We start from the raw sequence: 21,569 nt of genomic DNA, 5'->3' as shown, positions 1-21,569 counted from the left end.
CAGTTACACTGTATGGTGGGTGAGACAGTATGGTGGGTTATAGTCGGGGTCAGTAAAACAGTATTGTCGATTAGAGTCAGGGTCAATTTGACTGTATGGTGGTTTAGTGTGTTGTGGGTCAGTCAGGGTCAGTTATGTGTTGGGTTAGAGTCAGGGTTAGTGTGCTGGGTTAGAGTCAGGGTCAGTTAGTTGCTGGGTTAGAGTCAGGGTCAGTTAGTTCTGGGTTAGAGTCAGGGTACAGTAGTTCTGTCTGTCTGGTTCAGTTAGTGTTCTGTACAGTAGTTCTGTCTGTCTGGATCCGGGGAGTACAGTAGTTGTCTGTCTGGTTCGAGTCAGGGTACAGTAGTTCTGTCTGTCTGGTTCCGGGGAGTACAGTAGTTCTGTCTGTCTGGTTCGAGGAGTACAGTAGTTCTGTCTGTCTGGTTCCGGGGAGTACAGTAGTTCTCTGTCTGGTTCCGAGGAGTACAGTAGTTCTGTCTGTCTGGTTCCGAGGAGTACAGTAGTTCTATCTGTCTGGTTTGTCGAGGAGTACAGTAGTTCTGTCTGTCTGGTTCCGAGTCGAGTACAGTAGTTCTGTCTGTCTGGTTCCGAGGAGTACAGTAGTTCTGTCTGTCTGGTTCTGAGGAGTACAGTAGTTCTGTCTGTCTGGTTCCGAGGAGTACAGTAGTTCTGTCTGTCTGGTTCCGAGGAGTACAGTAGTTCTGTCTGTCTGGTTCCGAGGAGTACAGTAGTTCTGTCTGTCTGGTTCCGAGGAGTACAGTAGTTCTCTGTCTGGTTCCGAGGAGTACAGTAGTTCTGTCTGTCTGGTTCCGAGGAGTACAGTAGTTCTGTCTGTCTGGTTCCGAGGAGTACAGTAGTTCTGTCTGTCTGGTTCCGAGGAGTACAGTAGTTCTGTCTTTCTGGGTCATAGCACACCGGTCTCATATTCTTGTGATGTTTCTCCCAGTCATTAGACAAGCACACAGGCAACAGCCAACGCTGCACTCCGGATTTATTTCAATGGTTCGAGATACACCTGCTGGTATTGGGTTAGGAGTTAGTCAATGGCTGGCTGTGATTGGCTTGGCATTTCAGCTTCCAGTACTGATACATGAAGTGGACTGTCTCCTGGTTCAGCTGCAGGGCCTGGGACACCTCCTTCACATCAACTAACTGGTGTGACGACTCCTCCAGCTGCTGTAGTCTGATGTGACGGAGGCTCAGGGCCTCCACTGGGTTGGGGACTGGATGAGGGACAGGGGGGTTAGGAACTTCATCTCCTCTCAGTCTCCCTCCCCTCCTCCCCTCCTCCTTGCCGTCCTCTCCTCCCACCAGACCAGAGTGTTTGGGGCAGAAGGAGTTGAACTTGACCTCATCCTGCTCTTTGATGATGGTGTTCATCTCCAGACTGCTGTCTAAGGCACAGCTCACATGGAACGCTGTCCGACAGCTTTCAGCTGAACACTGAGGGAACAGAGAGGAAGGTAACTGACAGAAAACTGGCAGAGAAAGGACTGCTAACGTGACAGAAATCCACACTAACAGTCATTAAAGCCTTCTCCATGCTAGCTTCATAGATCCAGTCTGGTCTTTACAGAGACAGCAGGTCAGTGTGTATCTGTATACAGGCTCCAGTCTGGTCTTTACAGAGACAGCAGGTCAGTGTGTATCTGTATACAGGATCCAGTCTGGTCTTTACAGAGACAGCAGGTCAGTGTGTATCTGTATACAGGATCCAGTCTGGTCTTTACAGAGACAGCAGGTCAGTGTGTATCTGTATACAGGATCCAGTCTGGTCTTTACAGAGACAGCAGGTCAGTGTGTATCTGTATACAGGATCCAGTCTGGTCTTTACAGAGACAGCAGGTCAGTGTGTATCTGTATACAGGATCCAGTCTGGTCTTTACAGAGACAGCAGGTCAGTGTGTATCTGTGTACAGGATCCAGTCTGGTCTTTACAGAGACAGCAGGTCAGTGTGTATCTGTATACAGGATCCAGTCTGGTCTTTACAGAGACAGCAGGTCAGTGTGTATCTGTGTACAGGATCCAGTCTGGTCTTTACAGAGACAGCAGGTCAGTGTGTATCTGTGTACAGGATCCAGTCTGGTCTTTACAGAGACAGCAGGTCAGTGTGTATCTGTATACAGGATCCAGTCTGGTCTTTACAGAGACAGCAGGTCAGTGTGTATCTGTGTACAGGATCCAGTCTGGTCTTTACAGAGACAGCAGGTCAGTGTGTATCTGTATACAGGATCCAGTCTGGTCTTTACAGAGAGCAGGTCAGTGTGTTTCTGTGTACAGGATCCAGTCTGGTCTTTACAGAGACAGCAGGTCAGTGTGTATCTGTATACAGGATCCAGTCTGGTCTTTACAGAGACAGCAGGTCAGTGTGTATCTGTGTACAGGATCCAGTCTGGTCTTTACAGAGACAGCAGGTCAGTGTGTATCTGTATACAGGATCCAGTCTGGTCTTTACAGAGACAGCAGGTCAGTGTGTATCTGTGTACAGGATCCAGTCTGGTCTTTACAGAGACAGCAGGTCAGTGTGTATCTGTATACAGGATCCAGTCTGGTCTTTACAGAGACAGCAGGTCAGTGTGTATCTGTGTACAGGATCCAGTCTGGTCTTTACAGAGACAGCAGGTCAGTGTGTATCTGTGTACAGGATCCAGTCTGGTCTTTACAGAGACAGCAGGTCAGTGTGTATCTGTATACAGGATCCAGTCTGGTCTTTACAGAGACAGCAGGTCAGTGTGTATCTGTGTACAGGATCCAGTCTGGTCTTTACAGAGACAGCAGGTCAGTGTGTATCTGTATACAGGATCCAGTCTGGTCTTTACAGAGACAGCAGGTCAGTGTGTATCTGTATACAGGCTCCAGTCTGGTCTTTACAGAGACAGCAGGTCAGTGTGTTTCTGTGTACAGGATCCAGTCTGGTCTTTACAGAGACAGCAGGTCAGTGTGTATCTGTATACAGGATCCAGTCTGGTCTTTACAGAGACAGCAGGTCAGTGTGTATCTGTGTACAGGATCCAGTCTGGTCTTTACAGAGACAGCAGGTCAGTGTGTATCTGTATACAGGATCCAGTCTGGTCTTTACAGAGACAGCAGGTCAGTGTGTATCTGTATACAGGATCCAGTCTGGTCTTTACAGAGACAGCAGGTCAGTGTGTATCTGTGTACAGGATCCAGTCTGGTCTTTACAGAGACAGCAGGTCAGTGTGTATCTGTGTACAGGATCCAGTCTGGTCTTTACAGAGACAGCAGGTCAGTGTGTATCTGTGTACAGGATCCAGTCTGGTCTTTACAGAGACAGCAGGTCAGTGTGTATCTGTGTACAGGATCCAGTCTGGTCTTTACAGAGACAGCAGGTCAGTGTGTATCTGTGTACAGGATCCAGTCTGGTCTTTACAGAGACAGCAGGTCAGTGTGTATCTGTGTACAGGATCCAGTCTGGTCTTTACAGAGACAGCAGGTCAGTGTGTATCTGTATACAGGATCCAGTCTGGTCTTTACAGAGACAGCAGGTCAGTGTGTATCTGTGTACAGGATCCAGTCTGGTCTTTACAGAGACAGCAGGTCAGTGTGTATCTGTGTACAGGATCCAGTCTGGTCTTTACAGAGACAGCAGGTCAGTGTGTATCTGTGTACAGGATCCAGTCTGGTCTTTACAGAGACAGCAGGTCAGTGTGTATCTGTGTACAGGATCCAGTCTGGTCTTTACAGAGACAGCAGGTCAGTGTGTATCTGTATACAGGATCCAGTCTGGTCTTTACAGAGACAGCAGGTCAGTGTGTATCTGTATACAGGCTCCAGTCTGGTCTTTACAGAGACAGCAGGTCAGTGTGTTTCTGTGTACAGGATCCAGTCTGGTCTTTACAGAGACAGCAGGTCAGTGCCCATCTGTTACTGGGGATGTGGGACATGTTGGTGATGGGCTCCATCTTCTCTGGGTTCCCAATGCTCACCTAGAAGTAAATTAACTTACAATAAGCAGGATTAAGGGTCAGGGTCAAGGTTAAGGGTCAGGGGTCGTCACCTCGGGGATCCACAGAGCACAGCTGACGTGGACCCACTTGGTTCCGCTGCGGGTGGGCTTCATGGCCCCACCCTTCTTGGGGCAGACTTGGCATTTGGGCGAGATGCCGAGAGCACAGGTCTGACACAGCCAGCTCCCTTTTGGTACCTTCAGAATCCCATAACACACCTGGAACATACAGACCCAGACAGGGTTAGGGTTAGGGGTCGTCACCTCGGGGATCCACAGAGCACAGGTCTGACACAGCCTGCTCCCTTTTGGTACCTTCAGAATCCCATTACACCCCTGGAACATACAGACCCAGACAGGGTTAGGGTCAGGGGTCCACAGAGACAGCAGGTCAGTGTGTACCATAACACCCCTGGAACATACAGACCCAGACAGGGTTAGGGTCAGGGGTACCTTCAGAATCCCATTACACCCCTGGAACATACAGACCCAGACAGGGTTAGGGTCAGGGGTACCTTCAGAATCCCATTACACCCCTGGAACATACAGACCCAGACAGGGTTAGGGGTCCACAGAGACAGCAGGTCAGTGTGTACCATAACACCCCTGGAACATACAGACCCAGACAGGGTTAGGGTCAGGGGTACCTTCAGAATCCCATTACACCCCTGGAACATACAGACCCAGACAGGGTTAGGGTTAGGGGTACCTTCAGAATCCCATAACACCCCTGGAACATACAGACCCAGACAGGGTTAGGGTTAGGGGTACCTTCAGAGTGTACCATAACACCCCTGGAACATACAGACCCAGACAGGGTTAGGGTCAGGGGTACCTTCAGAATCCCATTACACCCCTGGAACATACAGACCCAGACAGGGTTAGGGTCAGGGGTACCTTCAGAATCCCATAACACCCCTGGAACATACAGACCCAGACAGGCCATTGAAGAGCAGAATTACAAGCGGTATTAAAAACTAAAGCCGTACCTGGTGAACACAGATGTTGCACTTGTCACAGAACACCATCTCATTGTTGTCCTCGCCGTCAGGTGACCGACACACGTCACACACGACGTCTTCGTCGTACTCCATGCCAAACCCCTCCTCCGTTGCCACGGGATGTCTCATTCTGTCATAGCAACGCCGCTCGAACTCCTCCATCGCTCTCTCCATGGTGGTCTCATCCAGTACAGCCATGCCTGAAGAACAGTAAACGGTATTATAATGCAGTCTAGACCAGCGTGGGTCAAATGGAGGGTCGCGGGTATCTGAGCGTAAAACATCCTCCAGTCTGAATTTCGTAAACCAGGTAGAAAGGGTGTAGAAATTATAATGAACTTACATGTGTAAATAAATGTTAACTCTTTTTGTGGTCTCTAACCAGTGAGTTTAGAAAATGAAGAATATGGGCAACAAAACACAATAAGAGGTGGGGATGTTCTTAGACATAGAACTGCTGCATTACCAATATAGTATTACACACATTTTCACAGATTGTATTTGGGATTATCTTTTGCGATGTGAATATTGGATCGCTCTAGAGACAAAACCAGTAGAGAACCACTGGTCTAGACTAACCCTAACCTTCCAGTAGAGAACCACTGGTCTAGACTAACCCCTAACCCTCCAGTAGAGAACCACCGGTCTAGACTAACCCTAACCCTCCAGTAGAGAACCACTGGTCTAGACTAACCCTCCAGTAGAGAACCACTGGTCTAGACTAACCCTCCAGTAGAGAACCACTGGTCTAGACTAACCCTCCAGTAGAGAACCACTGGTCTAGACTAACCCTCCAGTAGAGAACCACTGGTCTAGACTAACCCTAACCCTCCAGTAGAGAACCACTGGTCTAGACTAACCCTAACCCTCCAGTAGAGAACCACTGGTCTAGACTAACCCTCCAGTAGAGAACCACTGGTCTAGACGAACCCTAACCCTCCAGTAGAGAATCACCGGTCTAGACTAACCCTAACCCTCCAGTAGAGAACCACTGGTCTAGACTAACCCTAACCCTCCAGTAGAGAACCACTGGTCTAGACTAACCCTAACCCTCCAGTAGAGAACCACTGGTCTAGACTAACCCTAACCCTCCAGTAGAGAACCACTGGTCTAGACTAACCCTCCAGTAGAGAACCACTGGTCTAGACTAACCCTCCAGTAGAGAACCACTGGTCTAGACTAACCCTAACCCTCTAGTAGAGAACCACTAGTCTAGACTAACCCTAACCCTCCAGTAGAGAACCACTGGTCTAGACTAACCCTAACCCTCCAGTAGAGAACCACTGGTCTAGACTAACCCTCCAGTAGAGAACCACTGGTCTAGACTAACCCTAACCCTCCAGTAGAGAACCACTGGTCTAGACTAACCCTCCAGTAGAGAACCACTGGTCTAGACTAACCCTCCAGTAGAGAACCACTGGTCTAGACTAACCCTAACCCTCTAGTAGAGAACCACTAGTCTAGACTAACCCTAACCTTCCAGTAGAGAACCACTGGTCTAGACTAACCCTAACCCTCCAGTAGAGAACCACCGGTCTAGACTAACCCCTAACCCTCCAGTAGAGAACCACTGGTCTAGACTAACCCTAACCCTCCAGTAGAGAACCACCGGTCTAGACTAACCCCTAACCCTCCAGTAGAGAACCACTGGTCTAGACTAACCCTCCAGTAGAGAACCACTGGTCTAGACTAACCCTCCAGTAGAGAACCACTGGTCTAGACTAACCCTCCAGTAGAGAACCACTGGTCTAGACTAACCCTCCAGTAGAGAACCACTGGTCTAGACTAACCCTAACCCTCCAGTAGAGAACCACTGGTCTAGACTAACCCTCCAGTAGAGAACCACTGGTCTAGACTAACCCCTAACCCTCCAGTAGAGAACCACTGGTCTAGACTAACCCTCTAGTAGAGAACCACTAGTCTAGACTAACCCTAACCCTCCAGTAGAGAACCACTGGTCTAGACTAACCCTAACCCTCCAGTAGAGAACCACCGGTCTAGACTAACCCCTAACCCTCCAGTAGAGAACCACCGGTCTAGACTAACCCCTAACCCTCCAGTAGAGAACCACCGGTCTAGACTAACCCCTAACCCTCCAGTAGAGAACCACCGGTCTAGACTAACCCTAACCCTCCAGTAGAGAACCACTGGTCTAGACTAACCCTATCCCTCCAGTAGAGAACCACTGGTCTAGACTAACCCTCCAGTAGAGAACCACTGGTCTAGACTAACCCTAACCCTCCAGTAGAGAACCACTGGTCTAGACCAACCCTCCAGTAGAGAACCACTGGTCGAGACTAACCCTCAGGTAGAGAACCACTGGTCTAGACTAACCCTAACCCTCCAGTAGAGAACCACTGGTCTAGACTAACCCTAACCCTCCAGTAGAGAACCACTGGTCTAGACTAACCCTAACCCTCCAATAGAGAACCACTGGTCTAGACTAACCCCTAACCCTCCAGTAGAGAACCACTGGTCTAGACTAACCCCTAACCCTCCAGTAGAGAACCACTGGTCTAGACTAACCCTCCAGTAGAGAACCACTGGTCTAGAATAACCCCTAACCCTCCAGTAGAGAACCACCGGTCTAGACTAACCCCTAACCCTCCAGTAGAGAAGCACTGGTCTATAGTAACCCCTAACCCTCCAGTAGAGAACCACTGGTCTAGACTAACCCCTAACCCCCCAGTAGAGAACCACTGGTCTATACTAACCCCTAACCCTCCAGTAGAGAACCACTGGTCTAGACTAACCCCTAACCCCCCAGTAGAGAACCACTGGTCTATACTAACCCCTAACCCTCCAGTAGAGAACCACTGGTCTAGACTAACCCCTAACCCCCCAGTAGAAAACCACTGGTCTAGACTAACCCCTAACCCTCCAGTAGAGAACCACTGGTCTAGACTAACCCCTAACCCTCCAGTAGAGAACCACCGGTCTAGACTAACCCCTAACCCTCCAGTAGATAACCACCGGTCTAGACTAACCCCAAACCCTCCAGTAGAAAACCACTGGTCTAGACTAACCCCTAACCCTCCAGTAGAGAACCACCGGTCTAGACTAACCCTCCAGTAGAGAACCACTGGTCTAGACTAACCCCTAACCCTCCAGTAGAGAACCACCGGTCTAGACTAACAAGGACCTTTAAACACAGTATTATAGTTCAGTCTAACCCCAACCCTCTCTCCATGGTCGTCTTGTCCAACAGCCCCATGCCTGGAGAACAGACAGTCAACACTACGTAGCTCTGAACCACGACACAGTCAACACTACGTTGCTCTGAACCACGACACAGTCAACACTACACAGCGCTGAACCACGACACAGTCAACACTACGTAGCGCTGAACCGCGACACAGTCAACACTACGTAGCGCTGAACCGCGACACAGTCAACACTACGTAGCGCTGAACCGCGACACAGTCAACACTACGTAGCGCTGAACCGCGACACAGTCAACACTACGTAGCGCTGAACCGCGACGCAGTCAACACTACGTAGCGCTGAACCGCGACACAGTCAACACTACACAGCGCTGAACCACGACACAGTCAACACTACGTAGCGCTGAACCGCGACACAGTCAACACTACGTAGCTCTGAACCACGACACAGTCAACACTACGTAGCTCTGAACCACGACACAGTCGACACTACGTAGCTCTGAACCGCGACACAGTCAACACTACGTTGCTCTGAACCGCTACACAGTCAACACTACACAGCGCTGAACCACGACACAGTCAACACTACGCAGCGCTGAACCGCGACACAGTCAACACTACGTAGTGCTGAACCGCGACACAGTCAACACTACGTAGCACTGAACCGCGACACAGTCAACACTACGTAGCGCTGAACCGCGACGCAGTCAACACTACACGGCGCTGAACCGCGACACAGTCAACACTACGTGGCGCTGAACCGCGACACAGTCAACACTACGTAGCGCTGAACCGCGACACAGTCAACACTACGCAGCTCTGAACCGCGACGCAGTCAACACTACGTAGCGCTGAACCGCGACACAGTCAACACTACGTAGCGCTGAACCGCGACACAGTCAACACTACGTAGCTCTGAACCACGACACAGTCAACACTACGTAGCTCTGAACCACGACACAGTCAACACTACGTTGCTCTGAACCACGACACAGTCAACACTACGTAGCTCTGAACCGCGACACAGTCAACACTACGTTGCTCTGAACCACGACACAGTCAACACTACACAGCGCTGAACCACGACACAGTCAACACTACGCAGCGCTGAACCGCGACACAGTCAACACTACGTAGCGCTGAACCGCGACACAGTCAACACTACGTAGCGCTGAACCGCGACGCAGTCAACACTACACAGCGCTGAACCGCGACACAGTCAACACTACGTGGCGCTGAACCGCGACACAGTCAACACTACGTGGCGCTGAACCGCGACACAGTCAACACTACGTGGCGCTGAACCGCGACACAGTCAACACTACGTAGCGCTGAACCGCGACACAGTCAACACTACGTAGCGCTGAACCGCGACGCAGTCAACACTACGCAGCGCTGAACCACGACGCAGTCAACACTACGTAGCGCTGAACCGCGACACAGTCAACACTACGTAGCGCTGAACCGCGACACAGTCAACACTACACAGCGCTGAACCACGACGCAGTCAACACTACGTAGCGCTGTACCGCGACACAGTCAACACTACGTAGCGCTGAACCGCGACACAGTCAACACTACACAGCGCTGAACCACGACACAGTCAACACTACATAGCTCTGAACAGCGACGCAGTCAACACTACGCAGCGCTGAACCGCGACACAGTCAACACTACATAGCTCTGAACCGCGACACAGTCAACACTACGTAGCTCTGAACCGCGACACAGTCAACACTACGTAGCGCTGAACCGCGACAATCAGCACAACGCAGCGCTGAACCGCGACACAGTCAACACTACGTAGCACTGAACCGCCACACAGTCAACACTACGTAGCGCTGAACCGCGACAATCAGCACAACGCAGCGCTGAACCGCGACAGTAAACACTACGCAGCACTGAACCGTGACACAGTCAACACTACGTAGCTCTGAACCGTCAACACTGAACCGCGACACAGTCAGCTCTGAACCGCGACACAGTCAACACTACATAGCTCTGAACCGTGACACAGTCAACACTACGTAGCGCTGAAACACTACGTAGCGCTGAACCGCGACAATCAGCACAACACAGCGCTGAACTGCGACACAGTCAACACTACGCAGCACTGAACCGCGACACAGTCAACACTACGTAGCTCTGAACCGCGACACAGTCAACACTACGTAGCTCTGAACCACGACACAGTCAACACTACGTAGCTCTGAACCACGACACAGTCGACACTACGTAGCTCTGAACCGCGACACAGTCAACACTACGTGGCGCCGAACCACGACACAGTCAACACTACGTAGCTCTGAATCGCGATACAGTCAACACTACGTAGCTCTGAACCGCGACACAGTCGACACTACACAGCGCTGAACCACGACACAGTCAACACTACACAGTGAGCTGTACAACCTTAGTTGAGGGGGTAAATCTACTGACCCATCAGAGTGAACTGCTGGTTGATGAGCTCCAGCCAGGCCACGTCAGTGTCGTTGAGGTCGTAACGACACGTCCCCTCAGCCAGGGTCTGGATGTCCTCTGAACCCCCAGAACGGATCCACTTCTTGGGCTTCAAGAACATCACCTCTGTCCCTCTTTCAGCCACCACCCTAAGGAGCAGAGAGTTAGATATTAGGCCCGGGACGATACCAGTTTCACGATACTCGTTGGTATTTTGGCAAGGAAGATTCAGATTTATCATCACAGCCCTATTGGATATTAGAAACAACAAGTAGGCGTTGGTCTGAAATTCACGAGCCCCACAATGCCTACTCCACCAAGGTTTTACAGCTCACAGCTTTGACCTACTACAGTAGCTATGTTGGTATTGTACTTCAGACTGTGTAGACAGGTTGCTCATGATTCAAACCTTCTCAAACAGCCTGATTCATACTGTTAGAGGAGGTATTTCACAATAATGTGATTTATACTGCACATACACAGAGAGACACAGAGAGACAGACACATGTAGGCTACATGTCCTACCAGGCTACATGTCACATGTCCTACCAGGCTACAGGCTGGGATATGGTGTTTAGGCTACATGTCCTACCGGGCTACAGGCTGAGGGATGGTGTTTAGTTTACATGACCTACCAGGCTACAGGCTGAGAGATGGTGTTTAGGCTACATGTCCTACCGGGCTACAGGCTGAGAGATGGTGTTTAGGCTACATGTCCTACTGGGCTACAGGCTGAGGGATGGTGTTTAGGCTACATGTCCTAATGGGCTATATGTCTTACCGGGCTACAGTCTGGGGGATGGTGTTTAGGCTACATGTCTTACCGGGCTACAGGCTGAGGGATGGTGTTTAGGCTACATGTCCTACCGGGCTACAGGCTGAGGGATGGTGTTTAGGCTACATGTCCTACTGGGCTACAGGCTGAGGGATGGTGTTTAGGCTACATGTCCTACCGGGCTATATGTCTTACCGGGCTGGGGGATGGTGTTTAGGCTACATGTCCTACCGGGCTACAGGCTGGGGGATGGTGTTTAGGCTACATGTCCTACCGGGCTACAGGCTGGGGGATGGTGTTTAGGCTACATGTCCTACCGGGCTACAGGCTGGGGGATGGTGTTTAGGCTACATGTCCTACCGGGCTACAGGCTGAGGGATGGTGTTTAGGCTACATGTCCTACTGGGCTACAGGCCGAGGGAATGGGTTTAGGCTACATGTCCTACTGGGCTACAGGCTGAGGGATGGTGTTTAGGCTACATGTCCTACCGGGCTACAGGCTGAGGGATGGTGTTTAGGCTATATGTCCTACCGGGCTACAGGCTGAGGGATGGTGTTTAGGCTACATGTCCTACCGGGCTACAGGCTGAGGGATGGTGTTTAGGCTACATGTCCTACCGGGCTACAGGCTGAGGGATGGTGTTTAGGCTACATATCCTACTGGGCTACAGGCTGAGGGATGGTGTTTAGGCTACATGTCCTAATGGGCTATATGTCTTACCGGGCTACAGTCTGGGGGATGGTGTTTAGGCTACATGTCTTACCGGGCTACAGGCTGAGGGATGGTGTTTAGGCTACATGTCCTACCGGGCTACAGGCTGAGGGATGGTGTTTAGGCTACATGTCCTACTGGGCTACAGGCTGAGGGATGGTGTTTAGGCTACATGTCCTACAGGCCGAGGGAATGGGTTTAGGCTACATGTCCTACCGGGCTACAGGCTGAGGGATGGTGTTTAGGCTACATATCCTACCGGGCTACAGGCTGAGGGATGGTGTTTAGGCTACATATCCTACTGGGCTACAGGCTGAGGGATGGTGTTTAGGCTACATGTCCTACTGGGCTACAGGCTGAGGGATGGTGTTTAGGCTACATGTCCTACCGGGCTATATGTCTTACCGGGCTACAGTCTGGGGGATGGTGTTTAGGCTACATGTCTTACCGGGCTACAGGCCGAGGGATGGTGTTTAGGCTACATGTCCTACCGGGCTACAGGCTGAGGGATGGTGTTTAGGCTACATGTCCTACTGGGCTACAGGCTGAGGGATGGTGTTTAGGCTACATGTCCTACCGGGCTATATGTCTTACCGGGCTACAGTCTGGGGGATGGTGTTTAGGCTACATGTCTTACCGGGCTTCAGGCTGAGGGATGGTGTTTAGGCTACATGTCCTACCGGGCTACAGGCTGAGGGATGGTGTTTAGGCTACATGTCCTACCGGGCTACAGGCTGGGGGATGGTGTTTAGGCTACATGTCCTACCGGGCTACAGTCTGGGGGATGGTGTTTAGGCTACATGTCCTACCGGGCTACAGGCTGAGGGATGGTGTTTAGGCTACATGTCCTACCGGGCTACAGGCTGGGGGATGGTGTTTAGGCTACATGTCCTACCGGGCTACAGGCTGGGGGATGGTGTTTAGGCTACATGTCCTACTGGGCTATATGTCTTACCGGGCTACAGGCTGAGGGATGGTGTTTAGGCTACATGTCCTACCGGGCTACAGGCTGAGGGATGGTGTTTAGGCTACATGTCCTACTGGGCTACAGGCTGAGGGATGGTGTTTAGGCTACATGTCCTACCGGGCTATATGTCTTACCGGGCTACAGTCTGGGGGATGGTGTTTAGGCTACATGTCTTACCGGGCTTCAGGCTGAGGGATGGTGTTTAGGCTACATGTCCTACCGGGCTACAGGCTGAGGGATGGTGTTTAGGCTACATGTCCTACTGGGCTACAGGCTGAGGGATGGTGTTTAGGCTACATGTCCTACCGGGCTATATGTCTTACCGGGCTACAGGCTGGGGGATGGTGTTTAGGCTACATGTCCTACCGGGCTACAGGCTGGGGGATGGTGTTTAGGCTACATGTCCTACCGGGCTACAGGCTGAGGGATGGTGTTTAGGCTACATGTCCTACCAGGCTACAGGCTGGGGGATGGTGTTTAGGCTACATGTCCTACCGGGCTACAGGCTGGGGGATGGTGTTTAGGCTACATGTCCTACTGGGCTATATGTCTTACCGGGCTACAGGCTGGGGGATGGTGTTTAGGCTACATGTCTTACCGGGCTACAGGCTGGGGGATGGGGCTACATTTAGGCTACATGTCCTACTGGGCGACAGGCTGGGGGATGGTGTTTAGGCTACATGTCCTACCGGGCTACAGGCTGAGGGATGGTGTTTAGGCTACATGTCCTACTGGGCTACAGGCTGGGGGATGGTGTTTAGGCTACATGTCCTACCGGGCTACAGGCTGGGGGATGGTGTTTAGGCTACATGTCCTACTGGGCTATATGTCTTACCGCGCTACAGGCTGGGGGATGGTGTTTAGGCTACATGTCCTGCCGGGCGACAGGCTGAGGGATGGTGTTTAGGCTATATGTCCTACCGGGCTACAGGCTGAGGGATGGTGTTTAGGCTACATGTCCTACCGGGCTACAGGCTGAGGGATGGTGTTTAGGCTACATGTCCTACCGGACTACAGGCTGGGGAATGGGTTTAGGCTATATGTCTTACCGGGCTACAGTCTGGGGAATGGTGTTTAGGCTACATGTCCTACTGGGCTACAGGCCGATGGAATGGGTTTAGGCTACATGTCCTACCGGGCTACAGGCTAAGGGATGGTGTTTAGGCTACATGTCCTACTGGGCTACATGTCCTACCGGGCTACAGGCTGAGGGATGGTGTTTAGGCTACATGTCCTGCCGGGCTACAGGCTGAGGGATGGTGTTTAGGCTACATGTCCTACCGGGCTACAGGCTGAGGGATGGTGTTTAGGCTACATGTCCTACTGGGCTACAGGCCGAGGGAATGGGTTTAGGCTACATGTCCTACCGGGCTACAGGCTACATGTCCTACCGGGCTACAGGCTACATGTCCTACTGGGCTACATGTCTTACCGGGCTACAGTCTGGGGGATGGTGTGAGGGCTACATGTCTTACCGGGCTACAGTCTGGGGGATGGTGTGAGGGCTACATGTCCTACCGGGCTACAGGCTACATGTCCTACCGGGCTACAGGCTACATGTCCTACTGGGCTACATGTCTTACCGGGCTACAGGCTGGGGGATGGTGTGAGGGCTACATGTCCTACCGGGCTACAGGCTGGGGGATGGTGTGAGAGCTACATGTCCTACCGGGCTACAGGCTGGGGGATGGTGTGAGGGCTACATGTCCTACCGGGCTACAGGCTACATGTCCTACCGGGCTACAGGCTGGGGGATGGTTGAGGGCTACATGTCCTACCGGGCTACAGGCTACATGTCCTACCGGGCTACAGGCTACATGTCCTACTGGGCTACATGTCTTACCGGGCTACAGGCTGGGGGATGGTGTGAGGGCTACATGTCCTACCGGGCTACAGGCTGGGGGATGGTGTGAGGGCTACATGTCCTACCGGGCTACAGGCTGGGGAATGATGTTTAGGCTATATGTCTTACCGGGCTACAGGCTGGGGGATGGTGTGAGGGCTACATGTCCTACCGGGCTACAGGCTGGGGGATGGTGTGAGGGCTACATGTCCTACCGGGCTACAGGCTGGGGGATGGTGTGAGGGCTACATGTCCTACCGGGCTACAGGCTGGGGAATGATGTTTAGGCTATATGTCCTACCGGGCTACAGGCTGGGGGATGGTGTGAGGGCTACATGTCCTACCGGGCTACAGGCTGGGGGATGGTGTGAGGGCTACATGTCCTACTGGGCTACAGGCTGGGGGATGGTGTGAGGGCGACATGTCCTACCGGGCTACAGGCTGGGGGATGGTGTGAGGGCTATATGTCCTACCGGGCTACAGGCTGGGGGATGGTGTGAGGGCTATATGTCTTACCGGGCTACAGGCTGAGGGATGGTGTTTAGGCTACATGTCCTACCGGGCTACAGGCTGGGGGATGGTGTGAGGGCTATATGTCTTACCGGGCTACAGGCTGAGGGATGGTGTGAGGGCTATATGTCTTACCGGGCTACAGGCTACATGTCCTACTGGGCTATATGTCTTACCGGGCTACAGGCTGGGGGATGGTGTGAGGGCTATATGTCTTACCGGGCTACAGGCTGAGGGATGGTGTTTAGGCTACATGTCCTACCGGGCTACAGGCTGGGGGATGGTGTGAGGGCTATATGTCCTACCGGGCTACAGGCTGAGGGATGGTGTTTAGGCTACATGTCCTACCGGGCTACAGGTTGAGGGATGGTGTGAGGGCTACATGTCCTACTGGGCTACATGTCTTCCCGGGCTACAGGCTGGGGAATGGTGTGAGGGCTACATGTCCTACCGGGCTACAGGCTGGGGGATGGTGTGAGGGCTACATGTTCTACCGGGCTACAGGCTGGGGGATGGTGTGAGGGCTACATGTCCTACCGGGCTACAGGCTATATGTCCTACCGGGCTACAGGCTGGGGGATGATGTGAGGGCTATATGTCTTACCGGGCTACAGGCTGGGGGATGGTGTGAGGGCTATATGTCTTACCGGGCTACAGGCTGGGGGATGGTGTGAGGGCTACATGTCCTACTGGGCTACAGGCTATATGTCCTACCGGGCTACAGGCTGGGGGATGGTGTTTAGGCTACATGTCCTACCGGGCTACAGTCTGGGGGATGGTGTTTAGGCTACATGTCCTACCGGGCTACAGTCTGGGGGATGGTGTTTAGGCTATATGTCCTACCGGGCTACAGGCTGAGGGATGGTGTTTAGGCTACATGTCCTACCGGGCTACAGTCTGGGGGATGGTGTTTAGGCTATATGTCCTACCGGGCTACAGGCTGAGGGATGGTGTGAGGGCTACATGTCCTACCGGGCTACAGGCTGGGGGATGGTGTGAGGGCTACATGTCCTACCGGGCTACCGGCTGGGGGATGATGTGAGGGCTGACAGGGACCTGAACTCCCTTCTCCCACTCCTGTCTCCAGGGGTCGGCCAGGACGTAGTAATCCTCAGGGTTCAGTTGGTACGTGTCATGGAGCTTCATGGCCGTGATGAAGTCTGTCCTGAACACCTGCACGACACAGGGACAAGGACAGACAGATTATACACTAAATACCTGGGACATGTATACTTCCTTCAGCAGCACACAGCAATAGGCCAACAAAAGGGGTTAGGTTAGTGGGGTGACATACCTCTGCGGGCTTCATCCCATTGGTTCTCCTGAGTTTAGAATGTTGCGACCAGGAAGTGGAGTTACCTTCGAGAAGACAGAGGAATTAATACAATCAGACTTCAGCCATCTCAATTCTCCTTGGGGCTTATCTTAAACCGACATTCAGGCCGAATCATGTGGTCCTTCTGTAGCTCAGTTGGTAGAGCATGGCGCTTGTAACGCCAGGGTAGTGGGTTCGATCCCCGGGACCACCCATACGTAGAATGTATGCACACATGACTGTAAGTCGCTTTGGATAAAAGCGTCTGCTAAATGGCATATATTATTATTATATTATTATTATCATTTCGATCCAACTTCTGCAACTTGATGGGTATCTGACTGTAACCTGCAGTCTTTCTAGGCCACTAGCGTATAGGCCTATCTATGGTCCTGTAAGACACTAGAATATATAGTCCTTTACGTAGTCCTGTAAAATGTATGGAACAATGGCTGGTGTTCAGTTTCTTCCTTCTTTCCTGCCTGACCTGCCAAGACATCTTTAAATGTCCAGTAGCGCTGTCTGGCACTACTCTCTCTCTGCCTGGTCTGGAGACCCTCTGCCTCTCTGCTCTCTGGCTGTGTCTTTCTGGTCAATCTCCTGAGCCTTCCTGAACACCAAGTACAGCAGAGAATCAACAGGCCAATGAAATTACTTGTTTTCAAGTCTGAATTAGAGGTAATTGGACAGCTCTAGACATGATCTTGGAGAAACCACTGGTGCAACAATATTTTGATACTATGAATGGGGTAGGGTTACTCTAACCCTATCATCATAGACTTAAAGCAGTCCACATCTATGACTGGGGTAGGGTTACTCTAACCCTAACTAACCCTATCATCATAGACCTAAAGCAGTCCACATCTATGAATGGGGTAGGGTTACTCTAACCCTAACTAACCCTATCATCATAGACCTAAAGCAGTCCATATCTATGAATGGGGTAGGGTTACTCTAACCCTAACTAACCCTATCATCATAGACCTAAAGCAGTCCACATCTATGAATGGGGTAGGGTTACTCTAACCCTATCATCATAGACCTAAAGCAGTCCATATCTATGAATGGGGTAGGGTTACTCTAACCCTATCATCATAGACCTAAAGCAGTCCACATCTATGAATGGGGTAGGGTTACTCTAACCCTATCATCATAGACCTAAAGCAGTCCACATCTATGACTGGGGTAGGGTTACTCTAACCCTATCATCATAGACCTAAAGCAGTCCACATCGATGACTGGGGTAGGGTTACTCTAACCCTATCATCATAGACCTAAAGCAGTCCACATCTATGACTGGGGTAGGGTTACTCTAACCCTAACTAACCCTATCATCATAGACCTAAAGCAGTCCACATCTATGACTGGGGTAGGGTTACTCTAACCCTAACTAACCCTATCATCATAGACCTAAAGCAGTCCATATCTATGAATGGGGTAGGGTTACTCTAGTTGAAGAGGGTGCTTACTTCCATTGTCAGAGTCTTCGCTGCTGCTTGGATGTCGACTTCTCTTCATGATCAGTATTGGCGAGGTTAAGGTCTAATTGTGTAATCTGAAAAGAGGAGATTCATAACCAACTGCACAGTCCAGACAGATTCCTCTGCTGCCAAGTACCCAACTTTCACTAGACCAAACATGGCTGCCATCTGCCTGACTGATGATCAATGACTTCTCATCTATCATCTCAACCAGAGTTTTTGGACTGACGATTAGTATGATAGATAATGTGGTGGCAAATTGTAAGATTTTTTCAAATGTAACCTTTAACTAGGCAAGTCAGTTAATTCCGGACGACGCTTGGCCAATTGTGCGCCGCCCTATGTATCTAGTACTGCTCAATTAGAGGTCACCTCACCCACCATCACACAAAAGTGCTAATCACTAACGTTATTCATGCACCGGTGTCAAGGCTCCTAGCTAGCTAGGAACAAGCGAAACACCCGTCTACGACTGACAGGGTTTATTCCCATCTGAGACATCAAGCAACAACAACAAAATGGTACTAAAAATAATTGTTTACGTCACAATGACCCCACGGCTGGGTATGTCTGAACGTTCCACAACGTTGTGCCATGCTGAACACGCCCCAACAACTCGTTAGGCAGTGACACATTCATATCAGAACAAAATGCTAGTAGCGAATATACTAACTCACAGGAGCGGCAGGTAGCCTGGTGGTTAGAGCGTTGGCCCAGTTACCGAAAGGTTGCTCGATCAAATCCCCGAGCTGACAGGCAGTTTACCCACTGGTCCTAGGCCTTAATTGTACATAACTGACTTGCCTAGTTAAATAAAATAAAATGTTGACCAAACACAGCCATGTATGTATAACGTGTAAACAAACACGTGCTTAACTAGCTAACGTTACACGAACAACTGAACAGGATAACTTGTTTGTTTGTCAGTAAAGGTTAGCCTACCTGACGTGCCATCTTAGCTCGCAAACCGTAACCAATGATACCGATAGCTGGTAATCTTCTTTGATTAGGTTTAACGGCGGTTGACATCCAATACATGTTACATTATCGCCACCTACTAGATTGGGTATAACTCCCTTTGCTTGAAAATCAACAAATACCCTACCATCTAACCCTACACTCACTGAAACCCATCACCACTATTTCAATGTAATTAGTCCTACCTAAGGCCAACAGCCTTAACATTTAACAAGACACAACCACTGTAACACCCAAATACCTCTCTGCAGCTGCCACCACAGCCTCAAATGTCAGCCACTTACATTTCATCCCTGCAGTACAGTTGATAACCATAACTATAACTTGTTGGCCCCTCCCCCTGTACTGGTAAAGATCTACTAGTCACACCACTCCCCTCACCACCCCTCCCTCCTAGCCCATCTTCCTCTACTTTCTTCACTGCCTCAGCATATGACAAGTCAGTTAACAGTCCAGATAGATTCCTCTGCTCCCAAGTACCCAACTTTCATTAAAATATAAACAGTAGGATATAAACATTTAAATATAAACAGTGGGCTATAGGCCTATGCATTACAATATAAACAGTGGGCTATAGGCCTATGCATTACAATATAAACAGTGGGCTATAGACCTATGCATTACAATATAAACAGTGGGCTATAGGCCTATGCATTACAATATAAACAGTAGGCTATAGGCCTATGCATTACAATATAAACAGTAGGCTATAGGCCTATGCATTACAATATAAACAGTGGGCTATAGGCCTATGCATTACAATATAAACAGTAGGATATAGGCCTATGCATTACAATATAAACAGTAGGATATAGGCCTATACATTACAATATAAACAGTGGGCTATAGGCCTATGCATTACAATATAAACAGTGGGCTATAGGCCTATGCATTACAATATAAACAGTGGGCTATAGGCCTATGCATTACAATATAAACAGTGGGCTATAGGCCTATGCATTACAATATACATTTACATCATTTACATTTAAGTCATTTAGCAGACGCTCTTATCCAGAGCGACTTACAAATTGGTGCATTCACCTTATGACATCCAGTGGAACAGCCACTTTACAATAGTGCATCTAAATCTTTTAGGGGGGTGAGAAGGATTACTTATCCTATCCTAGGTATTCCTTAAACAGTAGGATATAGGCCTATGCATTACAATATAAACAGTGGGCTATAGGCCTATGCATTACAATATAAACAGTAGGATATAGGCCTATGCATTACAATATAAACAGTAGGCTATAGGCCTATGCATTACAATATAAACAGTAGGATATAGGCCTATGCATTACAATATAAACAGTAGGCTATAGGCCTATGCATTACAATATAAACAGTGGGCTATAGGCCTATGCATTACAATATAAACAGTGGGCTATAGGCCTATACATTACAATATAAACAGTAGGTTATATATAGGCCTATGCATTACAATATAAACAGTGGGCTATAGGCCTATGCATTACAATATAAACAGTGGGCTATAGGCCTATGCATTACAATATAAACAGTAGGTTATATATAGGCCTATGCATTACAATATAAACAGTAGGCTATAGGCCTATGCATTACAATATAAACAGTGGGCTATAGGCCTATGCATTACAATATAAACAGTAGGATATAGGCCTATGCATTACAATATAAACAGTGGGCTATAGGCCTATGCATTACAATATAAACAGTGGGCTATAGGCCTATGCATTACAATATAAACAGTAGGCTATAGGCCTATGCATTACAATATAAACAGTAGGCTATAGGCCTATGCATTACAATATAAACAGTGTGTTATAGGCCTATGCATTACAATATAAACAGTGGGCTATAGGCCTATGCATTACAATATAAACAGTAGGCTATAGGCCTATGCATTACAATATAAACAGTGGGCTATAGGCCTATGCATTACAATATAAACAGTGGGCTATAGGCCTATGCATTACAATATAAACAGTAGGATAAAGGCCTATGCATTACAATATAAACAGTGGGCTATAGGCCTATGCATTACAATATAAACAGTGGGCTATAGGCCTATGCATTACAATATAAACAGTAGGTTATATATAGGCCTATGCATTACAATATAAACAGTAGGATATAGGCCTATGCATTATAATATAAACAGTGGGCTATAGGCCTATGCATTACAATATAAACAGTAGGATATAGGCCTATGCATTACAATATAAACAGTAGGCTATAGGCCTATGCATTACAATATAAACAGTGGGCTATAGGCCTATGCATTACAATATAAACAGTAGGATATAGGCCTATGCATTATAATAATATAATAATAATAATAATACAATATAAACAGTAGGCTATAGGCCTATGCATTACAATATAAACAGTAGGATATAGGCCTATGCATTAC

General features: G+C 49.6%; 1 protein-coding gene across 2 annotated transcripts; it reads right to left on the bottom strand.

Moving 5' to 3' along the window:
* Positions 1-589: 589 nt before the first annotated feature.
* Positions 590-18,598, bottom strand: LOC127915562 (protein Jade-1-like). 2 transcript variants are annotated; one of them, XM_052495806.1, is made up of 7 exons: positions 18,185-18,598; positions 16,695-16,759; positions 16,416-16,573; positions 10,573-10,742; positions 4,958-5,169; positions 4,020-4,187; positions 590-1,443 (listed from the first exon to the last, which is right to left on the bottom strand). In XM_052495806.1, exons 1-7 carry the CDS (start codon positions 18,231-18,233, stop codon positions 1,030-1,032), a joined length of 1,236 nt encoding a protein of 411 aa, XP_052351766.1. In that variant the 5' UTR covers positions 18,234-18,598; the 3' UTR covers positions 590-1,029. The 2 variants fall into 2 exon arrangements, with proteins under 2 accessions (XP_052351766.1, XP_052351767.1); XM_052495807.1 differs by lacking the exon at positions 18,185-18,598 and adding an exon at positions 17,203-17,319.
* Between the last annotated feature and the right edge of the window lie 2,971 nt (positions 18,599-21,569).

Source organism: Oncorhynchus keta, chromosome 35 (genome assembly GCF_023373465.1).
Source record: "Oncorhynchus keta strain PuntledgeMale-10-30-2019 chromosome 35, Oket_V2, whole genome shotgun sequence".
Taxonomy (NCBI): Eukaryota; Metazoa; Chordata; class Actinopteri; order Salmoniformes; family Salmonidae; genus Oncorhynchus; species Oncorhynchus keta.
The sequence above is the reverse complement of the archived record's forward strand: the minus strand, read 5'-3'. Positions and strand labels throughout refer to the sequence as shown.